Here is a 19,576-nt window from a genome sequence, read left to right on the forward strand (position 1 = left end):
TGATGTGAAAACCAAGAGTGTTTATTACAACAGAATCAAGAGTCCACAGGAGACAGAGTCAGTTGCCAGGAGGATAAGGCATCTCAGAGTAGTGGATCTAATGGAGTAAGACCTTCCTTCCAGCAGTCGACAGCCATTCTAAACAGACTGCCCGCTAAGAGCTCTGAGAAAAACCACAATTAGAACCCTTACTTTTAAAAAACCTAAACAGCAGTGCTGTTTAGCCAAGCAAAGTAATAACATAAAGCAAAACAAATATTTGGAGGAAAAGAACCAAACTTGTATTATCATTATTGTATTTTTTTTTTTGGTCCTTCTGGACAGTGATGTTATTTTCCATGAAAAATTATACAGCTTCCATAGAGAGCCAATGATTCACCTCTCAGTAAATCAGTTAAGATCTTACACGTGCTCCTTGGGAAGGGATCCAGCATTCTAAATCCATCTGTTCTTTTCTTCAGATTTCACAGACTTATAACAACTTCGACAGAAATAGGACTTCCATTGTCATTTCCAAGAACTTGGAAGTGCTTCCTCACTTGAAAGCCAGACTGAACAGACTCCAATGCTTCTGCAGGACAGAAAGCCAGATCTGTACTCCACCACAGCCTTACCAGACTGGTACAGATCCAGGTGCCAGGATTAAACATGAGAGCATCCCGTAGCACTCAGAATTAGACATGCGAATTGGAAAATGTAGGTCCTGTGGCCCCTTGAAGGACTGGTGCTAACTACAAAGATCCAGATAATTTCTCTTGCAGATTCTCTTCCCTGGGGAAGCCCGTTCCAGAAGTGATTCCTGCCTGAGTGTATTCTTATTTTTCTACTTTTCAATTGACTGACATTATGGAACTTGGAAGATCAATTGCTTCCGTAGGGTTGATGTTATCTTTGGCATCTGCTTCCATCCATTTAATACTCTTCCTCCCACTTCTTTGTTCACCTCTGTCAGGATGGTTATGAGATCCTTGCGGCTTGAACAAAAATGAAGAAAAGTTAAATTGAAATACATGGTACTCGCAGCCAGGCCAAGAAGCTGCTCTATGTTTGCTCCAATGAAGTGGCATCTCAGGGAAAGCTAGTATCTTCCTCTCACCCTGCCTGTCACTGATATCACACACTCCATTGTGTAACCACAGAACTCAGTGTGTTGGAGGGAATAAAAGCAACCTCCGTGTAGTACCGCTTTACTGGCAAACGCAGTCCCCTACTTTGCTATAGTCAGAAGAGTGCACTAAGATGAAACAGAACCAAACCTATGCATTCTCCAAGCTCTCTTCTGGACACAATGAGAAAGTGACGTCTGAAGAGAAATTCCATTTTCTAAATCAAGATTATGGAGGGAGGCAACAATGACAATGACGACTAAAGAACACTTATTTTTTTGTCTGTGTAACCACTCAACAAATTTACCTCTCATCAGGTGTCACTGGAAGAAAAATAATTTATCAATCAAAAAATGTTAAAAAACATGCACACACATACACACACTTGCTTATATGTAATGTTCCAGCATGACAAGCCTGGTTCTTTCACAGGCAGACTAGGGGAAGTCATTTGTACTTTGGTTCATCTGTAGAAGAATAACAATGCCCAATTCCAAAATAATTACTGTTCTGCACTGTCCTGCAGGTCAAAAGCATTACATAGCAGAAATGCAAAGCGCTGATGTTTCAGCATAGCATTCTTAAGTATGAATGTCTGCAATACCCCAAATGTACATGGATTAAAAATAGTACTTACAGTGGGCAAAGCAACTCCATCTTGTCACAGAGGCATTGAATGTAAACACTGCCAGTCTTTGTACAGCGGTAGCACTCATAATCTTCCACTGTAGCCATGCCAACCAGGATATCAGCCTGATCAGGAACGGAAGTCAGAGGGGTAGCATCTTTCTCAAGATGGCCAGAAAAGTCGTCTTTTATTGTGACAGCTGGATGACCTACAGAGCCTTGGCAAGCCTGGATGAAAAACAGCTTGGGTTTGCCAGCAAGAGAAGGACAATTAGATCCACTGAAGCAGGAGAGTAAATCTTTAATATTTACAAATTCATGATCAACGCCTTTTATTTTGTCTTTTTCACCATGGGAAAGAATGAAGCAAACAAAACAGTCCATGTTACTATGATCTTTTTTGCTGTATTCTTTAACTTTTGCATACATTTGCTTTGCTTCTAGATCCATGTGCTCAACTGTCTCAAACTGAAGCCACTTAAAGACCCTTTTCACAGCCTCTGGGAAAAAAAGTCAGAAGGCATTTGTTAAACAAACAGTGACAAGGAAGATGCTGAAATACAAGTGTCTTTGTGGTAGAATAGATACTGGCAGAAGTGTTCTGATCCCACTAATAAACTCACTCCTAGCCTGCTAAATCAAATTAGAAAAACCCAAATGCTTAATGTTATTTCTTTTAAACACAACTGGGTTAAGCATCACGCTATCTAAAACAAAATAATTTTCAGATTAATCTGATTAATTGGTACAAATTAGTGATGTTAAAGCTAGCCTTACCTGTGCATTGCATAGTAATCTTAGATGCTTAAGAACAACACTTAGCAAGTTAAAGAAGAGGCAGCTCTTTGGAGTGACAAATTCTGCCACTCTTAAATGAAGGAGGTCCCTCATTCTGTGCAAATGATCAATGCAGCAAGAAGGAATGCAGGGTAACCTGCTAACAAATGTTATGCAGACTTCTCAGTGTGGGCAGCTGGGGAAGCAAGCAGCCTGTAGACAGGCTGGATGGAGTTAAAATATGAGGGATGTGTTTTTTCATGAAACAGATTTTCCTTTTTTAAGATAAACTCTGGTTTATCTTAAAAGTGCCTCTTGCAGGAAGACTGGCTTAAGGAAAATTATAAAGCAGTAGCATTTATTTGAACATTAAATTGAATTTAAGGACTTAAAAATATTACTCCATGATAGCTAAGAACAAAAACCAATCAAAAAGTGAAAAGGTGGGACAGTAATCCCTCCTTCACTATTTGGTACATATGACCAATTAAGATGGTACGTTTTACCTAGAACAGAAAGCGGTTCCATCTTTAAGTCATCAGCTAAACTGTTGGAAGTGGCATATTTCCAGTTTCTACAGTAACTGTCATTCCAGTTACTCTGGAGGCAAAGGAGCTCAGTGGACATGATTCTTCTTCACAGCAAAGATTAAATAATTCTTTCAGAGAATTATCAGGGAAAAAAAAACAAACCAGTAATTTGATTTTAAAAGTACTTACCTCCATCTTTCACCGTTCCTTCTCTGGCTTCATATGGATTTTTAAAAATGTAGTTGTTAAGAATCACACAGTAACCATGAGGGTTATTTTTCATCTTATATGATTCCAGAAGCTGTAGAAACAAAGAAAGCAGATCAGAAAGCAGTGCCAAGCATCCAAAAGAGAAATATGCTATACACAGATTGTTAGTCTTTCACGTCCAAGGACAAAAAAAATAATGAAAGTCAAAGATACAAAAAAGGAAAAGCCTGAGAATACAAGCTAGCTACAAGGGAGAGGAATCTGCTTTGGCTCCCTGAATCTCTCCTCCTCTCTCTATGGTTAGCTTATGGTTTGGGCATGGGAGAAAGTGAGTATCCAGAAACACAAATTTGGATGTGCAGAGGAAAAGTTCCTGCTCCCTATCATTCCTCTGAGAGTTCTTTGTGGGTTTCTAGTGAGGTAGCAGATTCTGTTGTTCCCTTCCCATCTGTGCAGGGGTATCCTGGCCCGGACTTTAATGTCCCAGTCTCCATTATCATTAAGACTGGTTTTCTTCACACAACAGCTACTCCTTCATTTCTTGCCTAAAAGGTTGCTGACAGCTGGGTCCTCGCAAAGGAACAAGACTTGGTCTTGTTTTGAAAACAGAAATTGTTCCAAGGCCTACTTACAAAGCAAGAACCCATCCCTTTCAGCTCTTCCACCTGTTTAGTCTTTAGAATTTATGCTCCCCTCTCCCAGGAGCTGGAGAAATACTTTAAAGGTAATCTTCAGGTATTTCTCACCTGGTGTGATGTCTCCCCCTCTGCTCCTTGTCCTGCTGAATGCACAGACACAGACACTGGATAGTGGAGTTTTTCCTTAGAATCATTTTCTAAGAAAGAGAAGACAAACAGAACATTTTAGGACTGAAAAGATAAATCTTCCACTGTGCATATTTCAACACTCAAAAAAACAGTGCGAGCAGTGAGGTGGAGGGTGGTTTCCACATCACTGAGATACCATCATTTTATAGAGCTGCGCGAAGCAGGGTTCCAGTTTCACAGACTGCTAATGAAGCTGTGCTGAGCTGTGCTCCGTTTCTTCTCTGCTGTTTTACTGGTAGCAAGATCCAGATAATAAAAGGCTGAATGTAAGTAGTCACCCTAGGCCAGCCATTCACAAGCATCTCCACTACAGGGTACATAAGTGAAAGAGGAGACTCATTTTCATACAGTGGTACACTACAGCTACTTCATTTCTTTCGGAGCCTATTGTCTCTTCTCCAGAGAACTTCACTGGTTGGGTGGACACACTAAGGATGCAGAATACTAGCATAATAGAAAATCTCCTCAAAGCAACAAAACGCTTCTTTGAATACAACTGCCAGAAGTTAGTGAAGAAATCATCAAACTCATGCCTCTATCCAAGGAAAAAAAAAAAAAAAAAATCACAAAAAACCCCCAAAACAGCTCTACTCTGAAAGAGCAGATTATATAATTTACCTTTTTTTTTTTCTTCATAGATATCAATTTTTTTCTTTACGTCAGCTCTAAATCCCTTTAATATATCTTTCAGGATTGACAGGTCATCTTCTTTAATTATCCCATTTTTTTCCATTTCCAGTAAGACCTCCAACATTGACTGGTAAAACAAAAACACATAATACAAACTCATGCAGTCACCAATAACCACAGTATCAGGCACTTCTAGACAGACAGCATCCTCATTCCCAGCGACTGACCAGCTGTCCTGGTTTCAGCTGGGAAGGAGCTAATTTTCTTCCCAGCAGCTGCTGTGTTTTGGACATATGTGATTTGGTGTGTGAAGAATGTAGATAATACATAGTACATGATGTTATTAGTTGCTGCTAAAGAGACCAAAGATTTTTTCAGCTTCCCAGGTTTCGCTGATATGCAGGTGCAAGAAGCTGTGAGGGGTACAGCCAGTACAGTTGACCCAAATTGGCCAAATAAAGTATTCCATACCATAAATGTCATGCTCAGTATGTAAGTGGAGGTTGGCCAGTGGGCAGTCCTCTCACTCTTTCTCGCTGCTTGGGACTGTTCAGGGATCACTTTTGGTTTCATTCTGTGATTGCTGCTCAGGATGGGCTATATTGGTCAGCAGGTCATTGCGTGGTCAGAAATTGTGCATTGTTCATTTTGTATATTTTAGTATCTCTCTATTTTATTATTATTATTATCTTCCTAGTAAACTGTCTTCATCTCAAGCCATGAGTTTTTCTTTCTTCCTGATTCTTTCCCTCATCCCACTGGGAAGGGAGAGAGAGCAGCTGCATGGTACTTGCTTGTTGACTGGGGTTAAATCATGACACCAGCTAAAGACCAATTTCTTTTTCTCCGAACTTCATTAGAACAAGGGTCAGGATGCAATGCAACTGAAGAAACACATCACTAAGGTTAAGATAGGATCATTAGAAATTGCCTATGGCTAGGTTATTCTGCTTTGTTTCAGCGGTGCAAAGCACTGATGTGGATAACAGCATGGCATCCTGTTGTACTTCTGTGCTCAGATGAAGTGCTGTTAAGTGATTTAGCTGCGCCATTTTACATTTTCTATTACAGAAAAGGTGTTCAGGGCTAATTTTGTTTTTTTAAAGCTCCGTAGTCCACCAAGTTGGAGGTAAATCTGCTAATTTTCTTATAGGTGCCAAAATACAAATAGGGCTTTTAAGAAAGCGTCTTAATAATATCAAGCATTTTTATAACACTTTTCATAATTTACAATACAAGTATTAAACTAGCTCATCAAACCTCTTAATATTTCTGGGGGGAGTTAACAAAATGCTAGTACCTCAAATTACAATAATGAAGAAAATGTACCCAATGACACACAAAAATTTGTGGTTGAATTCACATTAGAACTCAATTTTCTCTCTCCAAAACATTGTTTTTCCTCCAGCAAGCATCACTCTTCCTAGATTCAGCATATGCACAAATGTCTTATAAATGCCAAACAAAGATGAAAGAAAGAGCATGACCAATTTTGCAAAAAGAAAAGATTAGGGAGACAGGTGGTGGAAGCAAAATAGGAACAGGAGAGAAAAAAAAAAAAAGGCTAAGAAAAGATACAAAGAGAAAAAAAAAAAGGTCCATTCTTTCATGCAGCAGCTATCAGCTAACATCACAATTCTTTCAACAGCAGATTTTGGTGAGAGCAGACTGCTTTCTCTTTCCTCCCTTCTTACAAGAACTAGCGACTCTGAACCAGCCTTGCAAGAAACTTATCAAAATCACTTTGCATACAGCATTATCCTGGAGCTTGTTCTTTGGTATTTGTTTTTGGAGTAGGAACTTCATGCTCCTGACATCTTCTGGAGTCAAGTCCTCTGCAATTCCATATAGCAGTTGCCTGGCAAAAAAAAAAGAATAGAAAAAGACAGACGAAGAAAATTACGAGAAGTAAACGCTACAATGACACATTCGAACTGCAAAACATAAAACTCACAATGGCAGGTAGTCATGCTGTAATAAATACAATTATGCTGGGATATTCATAAGACAACAGTGCAGACAGAAAACAAGACAGCACACAACAGAACTGTTGTACATTTGGCATGCAAAAGTTTACTACGTCTGTGCTTACCTGTAGGCCGACACCTTTGCCCTGCCTGGGATCTGAAGCTCTCTCTCCATCTCCTCCCGGCTGGAGCCCAGCTGGGCAGCCAGGAGGTCCATCCGATTGATTAGGTAGAGCAGCTCCTTCAGGAAGGCCAGGTTCCCCACCTCGATCATGTCTTTCTCCTGCAGTGCTTCGAAGAAGGCCTTGGGCTCCTGAATGGCTTCCAGCTTCCTCATGGGGATGTACTCCAGGCTGAGGAACTTCAGTGCTGCCAGTTCATCTGAGACCAAAGCCTCAGAAATCTCAAAAAGGAGGTTTTGGAAGTCTGTACTCATTTCACATCAGGATTTGGATCTAAACACAAACAGAAGTTGGATTTCATTTGTCAGTAACGGTAGTGCAAGAACATGATTATAAAAGGTATCACACCATGTAGAATAGCCCAAAATAAATACATGCAATCAAAAGTACTTCAGAAGAGAGAGGCTGTCTTGCTACCCTAGCTTTGATGCTTATGAAAGCATCTTTCAGTTCTCTCAACTTAACGAGGAATATAAAAAACTAAGTGACATTGACAGAGAAACTCAGGGATCATTCTTGCTTCCTATGATGTCTCTAGACAGCAGGAAATACTGATGTACAATCCTGCCAGGCTGCTGCTGTTTTGGTTTCTTTGTTGTTTATTTGGGGTGTTTTGTTTTGAGGTTTGGTCCCATTTGGGACCAAGAGCCACTTGCCAATCTGAAATACAGTCTATGTAGTAAATGAGACTGCCAGGTTTTACACCACAGCAAAGATAAATGTTTTACATCATAACAAAGATAAGAGTCCACATGAGTACAACTCTTCTAAGCTATCTGGCTTCTCCTTTCTTTATACACTGCTTCTGACTCTGGTCAGCATAGCCAAAGCACCTCTTCCTGCTTTGCATTATCTCCATAAAGTAAAACGCAGTTCCCAGCTCTCAATCAATTTGTAATATTCAAATCAAATACAGATTATGCCAACCCTTTTAAAAACACCAGGAGAATTGTCAAACGAGTTCTCTTTCATTGAGCATCAAATAGCACTTCCCTTCTCCACCACTTCCTCCATCAGCTTTAGAAATTTTAAACTTGGCTTATGGATCCAACTTTTGAGAACAAGAGAAAGTTAAAAAATACCAAGTGCAAGCCCAAGCCTTCCAACTATCTCCCCCTGACACATAAAAGACCTGCCTCCACTGCCTCTCTGTTAAGAGAGCCATTTGCCATTTTATTCTCCCTGCCTTAGACCTAAAACACCTAGGAATCTCTGAAGACAAACTCTATAGAAATGCATTCAGCAGAGGTCTCTTGTCCCATTGAGCTCACGAGGAGACAGAAAAGTTGATAACAGCAAATCAAAACTTCCTACTCCTCACTACTGGATATTAGACAATCCATTTTAATGTTACTGCTACTGCAAATGTTTCAGTATCAGAGCTAATAACTCCAAGGTAGCCCAGGTGACTAACAGAATCAGTACCACTGTAAAAATTAAAAAAAAAAAAAAATTAGCAGACAATTGTACTCCCCTCTCCTCCAAGGACTACTCTACAGCAAAGTAGCTTTTTGTGGCATATCCTTGGTCAGCCTTCTGTTAGCAAGAGTGAACATACAGCTGAATCTTAACTATTTGTCTATCAAAATAACTTAATAAAACAGCAAAACATGTGTTGTGATGCAGCATATACGACTCATGCTCTGCCTCCAAATACTCTTTTATTTAAATCCATTCAAACGGAACAGACTAGAATCTACATCATTCAGCCCATATCACCACAAAACCACTGGTATCCGAATGAATCATATGTGCTTAACCTCACGATTCAATGATTTCAGACCTGACTGTGTATTTTTATATCCACACAGGAAAGAGAATAATACTTTCTTGGTAGCTAGTTATGAAGTTATCTTCTTTCTCACATAAATCATGCCTCTTGTTACAAAGCATGTGCTTATAAAAGCAGATCTTTCTGGTCAAGGAAATTTTAATTTTTATTTCTCAAAGGCTGTAAGTTTCAAACCCACAAAATCATTGCAATTAGAACAGATGCGCCACCTACACGCTATATTTAAGCCTGTCTGTAAGTACAGAGAGCACACTAAAACGATGTCTAAATGCTTCTGTCTTTTTTTCCTACTTTACTAAATTAAAGACACAATGGATGCAACAAGCAAACTCAATAATAATAATAATAGTAATTTTTTACATCACATACATGGGAGGAGAGGCTGGAGGACTGCTGAAACAACACTGGAAAAAGTGGGACAGCCATAGTCTCTAAAGTTCCAAGAAATGCACTGCCTTTTGTACTATGATCTATATTGTCAAATGACTTACAAAAAGTATGTTATAACAAAGTAATAAGCTGTGGTCATAATGCAGCATGTTCCCTACCCCACCTATCAGGGTTCCAGTTTGAGGAAATTATTACAGTGCTTACGAGAAAAATTGTTAAAGAAGTCAATAGAAGTAAGCAGGTTTCGCTTTTGTTTTAAGGGAACACGCGAAGCCGCATAGCAAGGTCTTTCTAGCATACAGCACAGCTCAGTATTTTTGCTCCCATATATAAATCCTAATTAAAAGACAGTGAAAGAAGGGTGAATCAATTGTATCTTCCCATTTGAACATATCTCTGTCCCACTGTCCTGCTGTGTCACCAGATCCTCCATGACTTACCTCCGTTCTCTGAAGTTCCCCTCCAGCTCACCCTAGCCTATTTTTAACATGCACTTTCACGGAAGATTATTTCCTACATTAAAAAAAGTCAACTATCAGCACCAAATTCAGTAGCAGTACTCAGTGAATACAGGAAGCCGAAAGGCTAAACATTCCTTTGAAATTATTTATGTAACATACTTCCCCATGTACAAGAGAATTTAAGCAATAATTAACTTCTGCCATTTTCACCCTCTTTTAAGCATAGAACTCTGCCTTCAATGGTAAGGTTCCCAGTATGGTCTGCGGGTCACTAGTATTTCACTAGCAGCAGGAAATACATGATCAGCAATCAGTGCAGCCACCAGACTCTCTTGACGCTTATGAAATCAGCATTATGGAGAGACAGTTAGGAGAGCTGAAATTTGTTAAAATTTTGCAATGAAGACAACCATTCATCAATTTCAACCTACCTGCCATTATAAACTCTAAATTATTACATACCCTTCGACAGAATGAGGCATTCCAATTCCTTCCAAAAGGCACACGCTAGTAACAGTTCAGAAAACGTGTCTGACTCATTTCAGTGGCACGAGTTGTCCTTTTATCCAAAGGTGGGAGAAGCACAGAGGGACACCACAAGCACTATCTGATCTTCAGGTCCAACATGGTTCTGTCTTCATATATTAAAAGTATTTATGGACAAGACCAAGCCCAGATTGGGTCTTTCCAGATAGAAGCTTCTCCTATCATGCAGCAGTTTCGAGGACCAGCCCTCCTGGTCGCTGTTCTTCCTCTTTGTCTTTACGGTTTCACTTCTTATTTCTTCCTCTCTCGTCCTTCCCCAAAATGTTGCTCTCCTTTTGTTAACTTACAGTCTCTCCAGTTTCCCTCAGCTCCCCTGCACCCTGGTTTGGTCCCTCCAGCTTCCTCTAGAACCGTCTCAGTGACCCAATCTATCCCTTCTACAGTAGCCAGTCAAAAATTCACCTCTCCCAGAAAGGCTGGTCTTGAGGAAGTGAAAATGCTGAGGCTACTGACCAATCAGCAACTGTACTGTGGCCTCTACTGGCACAATCTAGGATACACAGCTCCTGCACAAAACCTGACAACCGGGAGGGACAGGATACCAGAGACTTATGGATGTTACAAATCCCATTTCAAGATCATGACCTTCCCAAGATACCAACTTCCCAAGTTTAGTTCTGTCTAAACAAGGATTGCACAAGTCACAATGGTTCTTTAATTCTGTAGGTGGAGAGCATGCACATGTGCGTAGCCTTCTATCAGCAAGCCTCAACAGAAACCAGTCACATTTTTGCTGGTTTATTTGTTTTAGGCTGATTTCTTTCTGGCACAGCTCTGCATTACTACACTTATACTGAAGGAGTACCACATGGACAGCAAGGACCAATAATTATCTAACTTGTATAAAAACCACCCACTCTCCCCCAAGACTTTCAAACTGCTTTCTTACAGTACACCGCAGAAGATCACGAGAAACATCCAACAACCTTGCTGAATGGCAGCTGCGGCTATAGTGCTAAGCCTACACTGCCTTTGGGCTTGTGCTGGCAAGAACACCACCGCACGCACAGAAGTATTGCGGAGTGCAGACATATAAACACAACCCTCAACACACACAAGAAAAATATTCACACTGAATAGTATAAATCACAGTAGTATAAACTGTATTTGAACAAACCTTATTGTGAGCGAAGGAGACTTTACCAGGCTTTTATACTTCACAAGTGTGGATCCCATTCCCCAGGGAACTCAAGGCAGAAGCTAGCTTAGACTCTTCTGACTGCCTTTACCTACCTATCATGTAACTCGAGATTACCCAGGCAGAAGTCTCTATGGAGAAAGCAAGATAACATGAGGATTTTCTCTGTTTACCAAACTTAAAAATGAAAACAAGATCCCACAAAACAAAGGGAAAATTCTTGTGTTTACTCCATACTGATAATAAATGAATTGTTACCTAAACATACAAGAGTGCACCAAGTCTGAAGAGTAATTTCGGGCCAGAAACTTAATTATTCTATTACAATGTTACATATTCTACTACCAGACAAAACACTTTCTATCTGTGGCACAAATGTGACTTCAAGTTTGGCAGCCATACTAACTCAGAAGATTAAAAATGCAATGGATCCCACAACTATCAATTCATCGTGATAAAAAATGACCATTACGTTTTGGCAAACTGTCTGCATTTCAGTGCTCTGCTGGGCTACGGCAGTGACTTCTGCGAGAACTGCTAGAAGCTTCCCCTTTTTCCGGTGGAGATGACTGGCGCAAGGGCGGACCTGTTGCTGGCCGGGATGGAGCAAATCAGCGACAGTGGTAATGCCTCTGTGATAATGTATTTAAGAAAGAGAAAACAAAGCAGCAGTGTGGGGAGATAGGGGGGAGCAAGGCCAGCCAGGTGGTGGGGAGAGAGGAATGAAGATAAGTGAGAGGATAACTCTGCAGACACCAAGGTCAGTGAAGAAGGAGGGTGAGGAAGTGCTCCAGGTGCAAGAGCAGAGATTTCTCTCCAGCCCATGGCGCAGACCATGGCGAAGCAGGTTGTCCCCCTGCAGCCCATGGAGGCCCACAGAGGAGCAGAGATCCACCTGCAGCCCATGAAGGACCCTATGCTGGAGCAGGTGGATGTTCAAAGGAGGCTTTGACCCCATGGAGGGCCTGTGCTGGGGTGACCTGTTCCTCAGTGATTGCACTGGAAAGGACTCATACTGAGCAGCTCATGAAGAGCTGGAGCCTGTGGGAAGGACTTAGGTTGAAAAGTTCGTGGGGGACTGTCTGCCACGGGAGGGATCCCACTCTGGAGCAGAGAAAGAGTGTGAGGAGTCCTCCCCACCCTGAGGACGAAGGAGCAGTGGAAACATGTTTGGGAGGGGTAGGGAGAGGTGTTTTTAAGAGCTGGTTTTGCTTCTCATTATCCTACTCTGGTTTGATTGTTAATAAATTTATTTTCCCCAAGTTCAGCCTGTTTTGCCTGTGATGGTAACTGCTGAATCATGTCTCGCTGTCTTTGTCTTAACCCACGAGGTTTTTATTATATTTTCTCTCCCTTTTCTCCCTGGGGAGGGAGAGGGTGAGCAAGTGGCCGCATGGTATTTAGCTGCTGGCTGGGGCTAAACCACAACAGTTTAACTTCAGCTCAAACCCTGAGGCAGTTAAAACCCTGCTGATCCATGCAGCCCAACAAAGTGCAGAGGCCAGTCAGAAACAAGGATAAGCCTTACTCCAGAACATAGTTTTTGTATCACCAAGCTCTTAAAAGAAGTATGAATTTAATGTAGTAACAAACAGATAGGACACAGAGATCATTCTAAATGCTCGTAACAAAACAAGATGACGTTATTTCAGTTAACTCACAAAATGAGCTGTTAGAAGCTTCATCAAGAAAAAGCCTTGTTCCTCATATGGTTGCATTTTAGATCTTAAAACAAGAAACGACAATCAGAACATTTAACGCTTAACCAAGTTAATCAATCTCATAAACCTATACAGTTACACTGCTGAATGCCATATTTCATAGCATGCAAAACTTCTACCCTAACTTTTCTTCTGAGAAGTGATGAGGAAATTAGAGTTCAGAAGGTTTCATACTATGCGGTGTCTTGGCATTACTCAGTTTTGGAAAGATCTCACTGTACATGAACTTTATGTTAGCCATTAGATGGTATCAGTGTGCCCTGTAGAACAAATCACTTATTTCAATAGTTAACTGGTTCTCCATTAAGTTAAATATAATTTAAATTAGAGATGGACTACATTCTTTTCCACTTACTACTTAAGCTTTCTCCTCTTCATTCTCACCTTTGTATTTCTCTATGAATATAGCTAATGGATTTAGAGGTAGGATTAAAAATTGATAGCCTGCAAAATAAAACAAGATGAGCCTAAACTAGACCATTAACAATCTTGGTTTAGATATGCAACCCTTATACTGCCAGAAAAACACTTTTATATCTGCAGTCTGTGCAGGTACAACTTGTTTCTCCCAACCCTGGTAACTCTGAATATACAGATGATGTAAACAGCTGGTACATGGATTGTTTTAATTGTGTCTCCTCCAGTTTCACAGTTTCTTTGGCAAAAAATTTATGAGGTCTTCTCTTGAAGCCAACAGTTCCTCAGGATTCTGGGTAACTGCCTTAAGAGACACAGTGTGGTGAATTGCATTTAAATTAGATGTGCTGATAGAAGGATGTATTTTAAAAGCCTCAATGTTGCTGCGAAGGGGGAGGGTCTCTAGGTATTGGGAATATAAATTTTCTTCTTAAGGTATATGCCGGTTGGGGCATCTGCTTCTTTGTCCCCAAGCTGTCAACACGTCTGCTCACATCTTCATTAACTTCTGTAAGAATTGACAAAATATCTTCACCCCTACAGCCAGAAGGAGAGCAAAAATTAAAAAATGACTTAATAATGACCAGATGGCACTCCATTTAACACTTCCCAGATCATCTAGAAGATACAGCAGAAACATTTAAAATATAACAAAAGAAAACACATCCTTTAATTTTTCCTCTTTTGTTCTCATTTGAGTCATATTAAAAACAAAAGACCTTTTCTTACGCTGGTCTTGTTTGATTCAACCAGTAAAGAAAAATAATGGAATAAAATATTTTTACCTAAATCTACTCAAGAAACAAATGGCTTTGCCTTAAATAATAGAGATGGGAAGTTTTGAGGGGTTTTTTTTTTTGGTTTTTTTTTGTTTTTTTTTTTTTAACAATAAACTTCACATTCTCCAGCTCATCTCTATGGTAATAGCAGTGTTAATGTAAATTTATCAGTAGCAAGCAAACAAATAATCAGTTTAACTAATTTTGTCCACCTCAGAACATGAGTTAGTGTTCCTGTGTGAATTTGCCCGAGAAAAGAAAAGGGAAGTTCCTCCCATTTTTTCATGGAAATGCTAAGCAAAGTATTTACCTTGGTACCAACAACTGTAGCTTGCTGCACAGGGCCTGAATATACCAAGCACCCTGTTGAACATGCCGGAAAGAGACATATCCGTCAATTGTGGCCATGCCTAGGAGGAAATCAGCCTCTTCAGGAATACTTTCAGAAGGAGAAACGCTCTGCTGCATGGAAGACAAGTCAGGAATCTGTGCATCAGCTTCAACATAGACAGGACACTGTATCTCTTTACCCTGGCATGCTTGGATAAAGAAGAGTTTGGGTTTTTCAGCCAGCTGTGGACATCGTCTGGCAGTGAAGTAGGACATGATTGTGCGGATTGGTACAAGTTCCTCATCTTTCCCATAGATCGCTCCTGACTCTCCATGAGACAGAATACAACATATAAAACAATCTCTGTCTTTGTGATCTTGTGAATGCTGCCAAGTTCGCATGAGATCTTTAATCTCCTGAGATGTCAGATCTGTGTAAGTCCTCACATCCAGACCAAGCCATGTGAATACTCGCTCAAGTTCCCCTGTAATTAAGGGAAAGATAAAAGGAAAAACTGAGGCAGTACAAAACCATTTATGCAAGCTAATCTGTACTGGGAAAGACTTTACACCCTGACACTTCTGCAGATTCATCCTTATACTAGTAACAATTAAAACTAACTAACTAACTAAATAAATACAATAAAATACGGCATCAGCTCAAACAGAGTTCCTGGATTTTCTAGGCAAGTTTCAGAAAATAAAATGACATTTTACAATGTATAATGACAGACTAAGTGAGCTCACAAATGACACCTGAATACATGAGGAATCCCTCCCTCTGAGTTTCACATCGGATCTTTCACATCACTATTTTCCAGTTGCAGTTTTGACTATGAAGAGTTCCATAAACAAGAGATAAATAGAATGAACAGAATAAAAGAAGAAGTATGCACAGAGTTGCTTGATTATGGACTTTTGCATTATATTATGTAGAATGATGGTTTAGTTTAGTTTTAGTTCTTTATATTATAGATATAGATAAAGGCTAAGTAAAAAGGGATTCTTAAAATTATTCAAGAATGATCCAGCTGCATCAGGAACTCAGCGGTTACTCAAGCTTTAACCCTTCCTCCCCTAGGCTACACAAATGACATAATTTAACACATATCAAACATTTTACTCTTCAGAATATTAACTAACTAAAATATAGACAATAAAATACAGAGCAACACTAGACAATCAACTCACATGGGGAAACAGAGAGACACTAATCCTCAAAAAAAACTCACTTCAAAAACTTACCAGCATCTTTGCAAGAACCCTTCCTCTCTTGAAGGGATCTATCAAAGTTAACGTTATTAATAACAAGACAAAATCCTCTATGTGGTCCATCCATTTTGTAGCTTGTCATCTTCTGTAGAAAGGAGAGGAAAAAAGCTTACAGCCTCAATGAATTTATTCAACTTACTCCTATTTCCTTAACATGTCTCAAAATTGGCATCCAAAAATTAGAGACACCTAAGACTGTGGGTTACTTTCAAAAAGCTGAAACACAGTGGTGCCTCCTTATGTGAAAAGATTTGGGTGACGTCTCAAGCACACTCTGTCACTATCCTATCAAACTTTAGAGGAAAGGTTTTGCTGCTGGGTTGGTCATCTGTATGCATAAGGGATGATTCAGCAGCCAAACTCTGTAATCTGAATTGGTGATGGAGACAGAAGTCCCCAACTGTTCCCAATATCACAATATTTTAACTTCAGGTGGCAGAGGGTTCACAGTGAAACTAGAGGATATTAGACATCTGAGTCGGTTTTTTTGAGAGTAGTGATGAATACCTGCAGCAGGTGGTTCATACCGATCCACTGGAAACAGATGCAAGTAGGACAGATCTTACAAAGTGCATAAACCTGCCACACTACTAGTTTTGCTGAGACTTAAAAGTTACCTCCCACTCTTAAGAAAGAATGTTTTAAAAACTGAAAAGCCACCAAAACTTCAAGTACTACCTCGTCAAGTCCAACCCCATGTTCAAATCAAAAACTGCCACGACTCCAGTTCCTTTCTGCTCACCAGGGAGAGCAACAAACACCTGCTTTTGTGCATTTTAGCAGAACAAAATGAAGGCACCACTCTAAGCTCCTTCAACAGCAGCAAGAAGTAGTTTTGCTACAGCAGTCTAAACATCAGCTGATAAGATATGTTATAGCACAGAAATTCAAGAAATCAAATAGCTATAAACAAACGCAGCAACTTGCTCCCTCAATATCCATACTCATCAGAAGGAAAAAGCCAGAGGGAGAATTGAGTGGTTACATTGCTATACAAGGTTAAAGAGTGCACACAAGGCTTCTTAGAAGGGATCTCACAAAAGGGATCTTTTCTCCTGTACCAACACCTCTGGTTTATTGAGGAAGATTGTTATATTCCTACAATAGCTTATTAAAACTCTTGCTTTCTTTTATCCTTCTCACAAGGTCTTTGCCTGCTACCCCTTATCACTTTTAATTTCAAGATGCCCTGAAGCTTTTTCTAAGCCAGATCCAGAAGGAGAGAACTGTGAAGCTATGTTTGTCTCTGTGTCTTGCACATTCTGATGCCATCTCCAAAATGCACAACTTAAGAAAATGCCAAACGTTTTGCCTTTATCAGGAAGATAAACAGATGCACTGATGTGTGGATAATATCAAAGGTATTATGCCTATTTTGCCTCCACCACACCTTTCAGTATCACTAAGTTTCTGGCCTCTAAGATTAAAATATTCTCTGAAATGTTCCAGTTGATCAGACAACTCAAAAAACTTCATGAGACACACACATACATCTCATATACCCTTGCATGCTAAATGTCGTTACAGGGATGAAGACCTCACACACTCAAGTATTCAAAAAGAAAGATTTAAGAGATTGTTTCAAACCTTGGATTCATTTTCTAAATTGCTGAATTCTCCAGGAAGCTTCAGGTTCATTTCAGAGAAGGCTTGTGAAAGATTAGCTGCTTTGTTATCTAGAAAAAAAAACAAAAAACAAAAAACGACCAGCATAAGAGACTTATGAAGAGAAATCCAATATTGGTGGATGTAGCAAAAAGGAGTTTAGCTACAATCCAGTGCTTTTTGTATCTGAAATACTGCTTCCTTGAAAGGAATAATTCCTCCATGTGAGATATTATCATTATGTTCAAAGGATCTATTTGAACATATTTTTATTCTATCTATCTTTGTGACAAAGGCAAGGTTTCTATTTTTATTGGTATTGTGGAACAAAGATATCCATGGTGCAAGGATAGATTCTAGCTGAGGCATTCAAATGAATTTTTCATTTGGAAACCAGCTTAGAAATAAACTGCATTGTAAGAAAGATCTGCAATGTTACTACTGAAGCTCCCATTACAGATTTTTTGTTGTTGTTGCTGACTCACTGATAACAACTCTCAGGCCAACGTTCAGAGCAAAGCTGCACTGACACATCTTGAAAGGAAAAGAGCTGTCAAGTGTTGTACTGCTATATACTTTGCAACTGGTCACTTTGACATGGAGTCACAAGATAGATGCAAACTACCCACTGTTATTTGTACGGGATCTTTTCAGAGATCTGATCAAAAAATGTAACTTTATTTATTGCTGCTTTATTTACTTCTCCTTCTGAATGCCGCAAAATGCTTGTCTCTTTTTGTATAAATCATACACTACTTAATGCATTCAGAACATCCATCTCTACCATGTAACTCTCCCAGGCTCTTCAACATAACGATCTATACAGCAAAAGAAGTCAGAGGTCAAATCCTGCACCCAAAAATAAACATCTCAGTTTTATAAACAGTCATAGTGTCCCATTCTCTTGTCCTCCTATGGGTATTTAAACAGAAAAAGTGTTTGTAATTTTCAGGAAAGAAATTATCTTTTTACTTCTAATCAGACCAGCCCTTACTTCACTTCCCAGAAAGCATATTAGTTAGTTTCTAGTAAATGACTGACAAAGTACACAGTATTTCCCAACTTTCTCTTGCTTCTTTTATATAAGAACAGAAATCCTTCAAATCTATGTGCAGAAAGCAAGAGACCCTTCCAAGACGACAGCAAGCTAAGTGTGTTGCATTGAACCAAATGCTAGAAATTTCCCAGAGAAAGTGAAGTAATAAAAACCAAACACATTTTGAGAAATTCTTACCATTGATATTAGAACCAACAGATTTGATCGAGGTCTCCTATTTTTTGAGTAGAGGGAATACCATGTTAAAAATCATTATTACATATAATAAGTTTTCATAGTGATTTCAGTAAAATAGGCTTAATACAAAGCTCTAAAAGTAGGGAGCAGGAAAAATACAGAATTCCTAAAAGCAGGAAAGTATTTAATAGTGAAACTACAAAAGACTTCCCCACTTACAGCAAAATCTCATAGAGCTGGAAACAGCTATACTTTCTCTTAAGGATAAAAGGAAACAGCAAGGAATTTTCTTTCACTTCCAAATGATCCTCTCTCTATAGGGGCAGGCAGTCACTATAAACAAAACAGAGGTCCCAACATAGTCTCACACAAATAGGCAATTATTGGACTATAAGTCATTATAACTAGTGATTCCAGTCCTGGCTAAGAGACATCTTCTACCTGTAAATGTCAATGGTTTATCATACAGCATGGAAAAAGTGTATAACCTCTCATAATTTTAAGGAAAAATCAAACATAATCAGGATTACAGAAACAGTCTTTAAGTCTTTTTTAAAAATTATTTTAAATCTATGTTTTATTAAGAAAACTACATTAAATTTTCTTACCATGCCAAGTGCTATGTGTGAAGGTTTCTCCAAACCCACTATACATGTAGAGCAAATATAGCTCAAAGCAGCAGTAACATAAACTGTTATGATACTACATACCTCATTTTCTGTTGCTCTTGTCTACTAGAGCTTCACCTCTGGAAAGTATCCTTAGAAAGATCACTGATTTTCCTCACTCAGAACTGGGTTAAAACTCCCTCCCTTCCTCTCCTCTTCCTCAAAAGAGAGATGGGTTACAGCCCTGGTAAGTTTCTCAATCTGATTCATCATGCAGCTGCAGGAGGGCTTTAACTGATCAAGGACTGGTACACTGAGAAAATGGGACCACTTCCTTTAGTAGCAACAGGTTGAACCGATCAAAGTACAGTATTAGCCTTTAGAGATAGTTTACAGTGTTGATCAGCCAAAACTTTAAAGATCAGCA

At 39.4% G+C, this 19,576-nt stretch overlaps 2 protein-coding genes across 8 annotated transcripts in view; both read right to left on the reverse strand.

Moving 5' to 3' along the window:
* LOC104485083 (caspase-8) lies at positions 1–11,775 on the reverse strand. Its single transcript, XM_086751434.1, has 9 exons — positions 11,656–11,775; positions 11,163–11,314; positions 6,800–7,129; positions 6,460–6,565; positions 4,696–4,834; positions 3,997–4,085; positions 3,230–3,341; positions 1,744–2,233; positions 1–974 (listed from the first exon to the last, which is right to left on the reverse strand). The coding sequence occupies exons 3-9, from the start codon at positions 7,108–7,110 to the stop codon at positions 845–847; spliced, it is 1,377 nt and encodes a 458-aa protein (XP_086607560.1). The 5' UTR covers positions 7,111–7,129; positions 11,163–11,314; positions 11,656–11,775; the 3' UTR covers positions 1–844.
* LOC104485082 (caspase-10) overlaps positions 11,396–19,576 on the reverse strand; it is a 22,014-nt gene continuing 13,833 nt past the window's right edge. For 4 of the 7 annotated variants that reach the window (XR_015258960.1, XR_015258963.1, XR_015258965.1 and 1 more), the window contains 6 exons: positions 18,542–18,578; positions 17,290–17,378; positions 15,676–15,787; positions 14,411–14,915; positions 12,841–13,858; positions 11,396–11,775 (listed from right to left, as the gene is read on the reverse strand). Coding sequence is in view for 1 of the 7 variants with exons in the window: in XM_086751431.1 (XP_086607557.1) it covers positions 13,696–13,858; positions 14,411–14,915; positions 15,676–15,787; positions 17,290–17,378; positions 18,542–18,578 (906 nt within the window). In the remaining 6 variants the exon portion in view is untranslated. Of the gene's footprint in view, positions 11,776–12,742; positions 13,859–14,410; positions 14,916–15,675; positions 15,788–17,289; positions 17,379–18,541; positions 18,579–19,576 lie in introns of those variants that run through there. The other 3 variants (XR_015258962.1, XR_015258961.1, XM_086751431.1) reach the window with 3 other exon arrangements.

This window comes from Chlamydotis macqueenii, chromosome 6, assembly GCF_036417535.1.
Source record: "Chlamydotis macqueenii isolate bChlMac1 chromosome 6, bChlMac1.mat, whole genome shotgun sequence".
Classification (NCBI taxonomy): Eukaryota; Metazoa; Chordata; class Aves; order Otidiformes; family Otididae; genus Chlamydotis; species Chlamydotis macqueenii.